Source organism: Pygocentrus nattereri, chromosome 26 (assembly GCF_015220715.1).
Source record: "Pygocentrus nattereri isolate fPygNat1 chromosome 26, fPygNat1.pri, whole genome shotgun sequence".
In the NCBI taxonomy this organism is placed as follows: domain Eukaryota; kingdom Metazoa; phylum Chordata; class Actinopteri; order Characiformes; family Serrasalmidae; genus Pygocentrus; species Pygocentrus nattereri.
Window position 1 is genome coordinate 17,514,702 of NC_051236.1, and position 5,582 is coordinate 17,520,283.

A 5,582-nucleotide genomic window follows, 5' to 3' on the forward strand; every position below is an offset into this window, starting at 1 on the left:
AGAATGACACTGTTTAAATTCACAGTACAGCAGTAATATGCATGTGCAGTCCATGTTATGGCTCAACAAACGCTATTTTCTTAGCCAGAGTAAAGTAACAACCCTGCAAGATGTTTTTTCTGGGAAATAACTTACTTTTTTACTCCTGCTGCTATTCGTCACTTAATTTTCAGTTTCTTTTTTGTCTCTGGCTTGTTATTTTACTGCCTCTTTCAAGTGAGCACTTAGTGGCCAAGGCCACACACAGTTTGCAAGGTAAACTGCAGTCTTTGTAGATCAAAGGTTAGTTCATATGGGTGCATATATCAAGGCGGGATTTGTGCTGCGCCAGTCCTTGTACATACATTTGGCACTTTGTGTCCTTGTTAAAAATAAATTCATATTTATTTTTAGTAATCTATATAAGGTAATCTATATAAGGGTTGTAAGTGCTTGAAAAGGCATTCACTTTGCCAAAACCACCTCTTGACTGTTTTGTTGATTTTGTCTTGCAGGGTGGCTTATATATCTTCCAGTTGTTTGATTACTATGCCTGCAGCGGGATGACCCTTCTGCTCTTTGCCATTCTACAGTCAGTATGTATAGGATGGGTATATGGTGAGTATTCCACAAAAACATTGATCAATTTGAGTAGCATGCATATTTGTTAATTGGTTGGGTATACAGAGAGTACTACATACTATATATTTAATAGGTATAGGGTAGTTTATGTAATCAGTACAATCAGTATATAAACAGTACAGTATAACCATACGCACATTATATAGCCAAAACTATGTGGACAACTGACTATGACACCTATATGACATCCCATTCCAAAAACCATGTTGATTAATATGGAGTTGGTGGCTCTCTTTGTGGCTATAATAGCCTCCACTCTTCTGGAAAAGCTTTCCACAAGATTTTGGAGTGTGTCACTGAGAATCTATGCCCATTCAGTTAAAAGTTGTGTCAGGCACTGATGTTGAATGAGAAGGCCTGTCTCAAAATTGACGTTTCAGTTCAAGGCTCTGTGCATGCCACTGTGCACTCCACACCAAACTCCTCAAACTATGTCTGTATGGAACTCGCTTTTTGCACAGGGCCAAAAAAAAGCTATTCCTAAAACTGTTGCCACAAAGTTTCTACTGATCTAGAGTTGAGGGCTAGCATGTTCTACACCACTTCAGCTGATGCTTGGCATTGTAGGTTTGTATACAGTTGCTCAACCATAGAAACTCATTTCTCTCTCATATGTTGCTTCCAGAGGTAGTTTGAAACTCTGTACTTATTGATGCAACAAATTTTTCACGCTACACATTTCAACATTTGGCAGGCCCCACTCTGTGAGTTTTCATGGTCTACCACTTCATGCTGAAACTGTTGTTGCTCCTAGATACTTCCATTTCACAGTAGTAGCACTTACAATTGATCTAGCAGGGCATAAATTTTACAGTCTGGCTTGTTGCAAAGATGGCATCCTATTACTGTGCCATATTTAAAGTCACTGAACTCATCAGTATGACCCATTCTATTGCTAATGTGTGTTCTAATGCCTGATTTTAAACACCTGGTTAGCAATGGATTTGGCGGAAACACTTGAAGTCAATAATCAGAAGGGTCCACATACTTTTGGCCATATAGTGTATCTGCACTACATGATGATGGTTGTATAATATTCTCCATTCCCCATAGGTGCTGATCGTCTGTATAATAATATAGCAGACATGATTGGCTATCAGCCATTGCCTTTAGCCAAGTACTGTTGGAAGTACGTCACTCCTGTACTGTGCTCAGTGAGTACCCATATAGCTAAAATTAGCTCTGACATTTTGGTTACTTTAACTAAAACTGCTGATTCAGCATGTGAATTTTACATACATCTCTTTTTTAGGGTACATTCATCTTCTCTCTGGTCAAATTCACTCCTCTAAAGTTTAACAACACATTTGAATACCCTTGGTGGGGCTATGCCATTGGTTGGTGGTTCACTCTCTCATCGACCCTCATGGTTCCTCTTTGGATGATCTATGCCCTACTTAGATCCAGGGGATCACTAAAACAGGTATGCACCATTCCAGACTGCATTCTTATACCCTTAACCATGAACTTTGTAATGTAATATTGAAAGTGAGTCTGTGACATTTTACTGCCATGAAATCATTGATCGTGATAGCATGTAATGAGTCATTTATATTGATTCTGGTGTATCTTCTGCACTTTTACCTTCCGTAGAGATTATATGTTCTCTGCACCCCAGCAAGTGACCTTCCTTTGAGCATGACACAGATGGAGCCACTGTGAAGCTAGGTGCCTTGGAGCTTTATTGCTCTGAACATCAGCATGGACATCCGTGAAGCACAGTGGACTTTAGTTATGCCAATCCAGATACCCCTAATTTACACCCATCTTCGTGCTTCCTCTCAACTGGCACACACCAAGTGTAACAGTGATCAAAGTTGTGCTCCTCTTTAAGTGTTAAATGACTCTAGACCTTATCACAGAATACCTCTTTATTAAATAGGACTGTTGCAAACTGCTGGATGCTGTTCTCATAGCAGCAAAGGAGAGTGTACTTATGAATGGTATGCTTCTAAACTACTGATTAACAGGTGGATGTGCACTATGATTTTTGTGTTGCCATTTAAATAGGTTTCAGGGAGCAGAGGCCAACATCATCAGGACATAGAAGGATATGCTTTTGACATTAGAATGTTACTTTATTGGCCAGTGTTAATGAAAAACAAGACTGACTGAGAAAGGAGGAGGAGGATATGGGATGTCTATCAGAGAAGAATGAAGAGGATGTGGGCTTTTTGTGAACTGTAACTATGCAGTGATGTTGTAAAGCATTAATTTCATCCAACATGTAGAATGTTCTTGTCATGGAAGAAATTTAAAAAGTACAGTGGCCTTTCTCTGAAGCAGTGGCACTCTGTCTAGGACATTAAGCTTGGTTCAGCAGCCAACAGGGGTTCTTAGCTGTTAATCACTTTTTTTACATCATTAACAAGTGAAGAAAAATAAATAAAAATCTAAAACAAATAAAGAGGAGGACCAATGCCATTTTCAGACGGACCAGTGACAGTAAACAGTTAAAAAAGGAAGCTACTGCAGCCACCAGACCTAGTTTTGTCTGACCTACTTGGCTTCCTTTAGTTAGCTACTGACTAAGTCATGTGATACAGACTAAAAGTGCCTCTTCTATGACTTGTGGGTCGGTGAATCCAATTCCACACATGATCAGACTTCCTAAAAAGCTATTTTTTACCAGTTGTGGCAGTCACCTGAGTCACCATTTTAAAGTGATTTGACAGAGAATTTGTGTATTTCCATTCAAAGTTGACTTTATTGGTGATTGCTGGTCTTTAGAAATAAGGATACAGAAGGTAGTTGAAACTAGTTCTAGTGTCATTCCTGCTATTTAGGCCATTGGCAGTATGTATAATGGGGGAAAATGTTTACTGTGTATCTTAAAAGTTAGCATAGATTTATACCATTTCATTTTATGAATTGACAACACAGTGTTAATGAAAATACTCACTCCCAAAACAGTTCAGATCAGTTGTCTAGTAGTGGTCAGTAGAATCAGTCCGACAAAAAAATTATGAAGGACAAAAAAAAATCAACTGCCGTTATAAAAATAAACTTAGCTGCTATAAGTGAGGAAGATTTTTTTTCCCTCACATAGATACTACATTTAATTTAAATGTTTCTGTAAATAATGGAGAAGAACTGATGAAAGAAACTCTAAAGTAGTGCAGTCTACAATAAAGTCTTTCAGAAGGGAATTAATTCAGTGAGGCCCATCCCACTTTTCTCATGCTCTAAGGCAGGGGTCAGATCCTCGAGGGCTACAGTCCTGCACTCAGAGTTTTCCTTCTAACAGGGAATCCTTCTCATAAAGGCCTTCAGAATTAGCTGATAAGTTGAATCTGGAATCTTTGTTGAGTGTAATATTGGTAAACTCTTCAGGGCTCTGGCCCTCCGGGACTGGAGTCTGATACCTCCATCTATGGTTTTTGAAATTAAATGTTTTGTAATGCATTTTACAGATTGTATTAAAACCTTTGAACATCTGTCACTCTTTCATTAAAAATGAGAAAAATGTGATCGAATGTAAAAAAAAATAAAACAGCACCAACAAAATCTGCAGTGTCAGATGCAGACTGCTCAAAAGCTGATCTTGTTCCTATATGTATTCCTTTAAATTATGTTGATGCTGCCCTCTGTTGACCAAATGTCATGCTTGCTTTTAGATCTTCTTTACTATGCACAGTAGTGATCATTTCCAAGGATTAACATAATTTTCTTGTGAAAATCTCCATTGGTTGTAACTGCACTGCATTAAAACTTGGTTAAAAGTGCATCTAAGAACATAAATTGATTAGACTGCTACAGAAGTCAACTACTGATTCATTTTTGCAATAAGCCATACAACAAAAGACAGAAAAGGTTCATTCATTTTGGGTTTTTTTTGTAGTTTAATAAGATATAGGCCTGCCTTTTAATGCATCAAATTGTAAACACACAGAGATTTGATAACAACAAACCAATGTAAAATAATGTCTATTATTTCAAACAAGACGATTTTGATAATCTCAACTGTCTAAAATGGGAAGAGATTAAGGTGTAAAGCATAATGCAAGTGTTTTGGAAATCAAGATCAAACGACCAAAATTGTGTTTCCCAAAAGCTTCACGCTGTTACAATAACTTATGGTTGTTTGCAAAAGTTTGGGTGTCCCTTGTCAAATTACATGCTTTGTTGATATGTAAAAATAAAGTTAACACATCCTTTACAGAGAACACACTTCTTCATATTTTAATGCACAATTACTATTTATTAAATCCAACATATTCAATCAAAACAAAAAAATGTGGCCTTGAACAAATGTTACAGCACATTTTAGCTTGTTTTATTTTACCCCAGATACTAGTCAGAAAATAAATATTACAAATTTTAAATATATAAATATTTAAGTTTGTTCCATGTTGAGGATGTGTTAACTTAGAAAAGCAACAAAATATGTAATTGTGGGTGTTCAAACTTTTGCATACAACTGTATACAGTATAATGTTCAAAGTTTTCAGGAAAATGATCCTGGATGGAAGGAACTATCATAAACTAGCTCTCTTAAACTATTACGTTTTCAAAGACATGGCCAAATGACCTCCAGCAGAAAAGCTTCAAACGTTCAGATAACAAAATACATACAAAAAAAAAACTTAATAACAGACACTGGATTGGAGTCAAGAACATATCCTGCTTAACAGGCTTAAGGTTAAGATTGTTGTTCCTTTAAATTATGTTCCCAAGCCTAGGACACACCTAGTATCCCCTAAAGAAGCATGCAAAAGTCTCTTTAAATAAGTGTTTGTGTACATGTGCGTATCGCTTTGCATGGACCTGGGTCTTCCTCGAGTTACACCTCACACCAGGGGATTCCCAACATGGAGATTTCAAGCACAGCCCAACTCTTGGGACACTTTCTCCATCAATTGGGGAGTGCGTAGGAAAGTCTGAGCTGCAGCCCATCAGTCGGCAGTTCATGTTCCCATAGGGAAGTTTGCTTATTGTGTTCAACAGACTATCAAACAAAA

At 37.4% G+C, this 5,582-nt stretch overlaps 1 protein-coding gene across 2 annotated transcripts in view; it reads left to right on the top strand.

The window, feature by feature from the left end:
* Positions 1 to 4,510, top strand: part of slc6a22.1 (solute carrier family 6 member 22, tandem duplicate 1) — a 34,309-nt gene extending 29,799 nt beyond the window's left edge. For both annotated transcript variants that reach the window (XM_037534868.1, XM_037534869.1), the window contains 4 exons: positions 495 to 597; positions 1,675 to 1,775; positions 1,874 to 2,044; positions 2,215 to 4,510. In XM_037534868.1, the coding sequence (XP_037390765.1) occupies positions 495 to 597; positions 1,675 to 1,775; positions 1,874 to 2,044; positions 2,215 to 2,283 (444 nt within the window). In that variant the 3' untranslated portion in view covers positions 2,284 to 4,510. The remainder of the gene's footprint in view (positions 1 to 494; positions 598 to 1,674; positions 1,776 to 1,873; positions 2,045 to 2,214) is intronic.
* Positions 4,511 to 5,582: the final 1,072 nt, after the last annotated feature.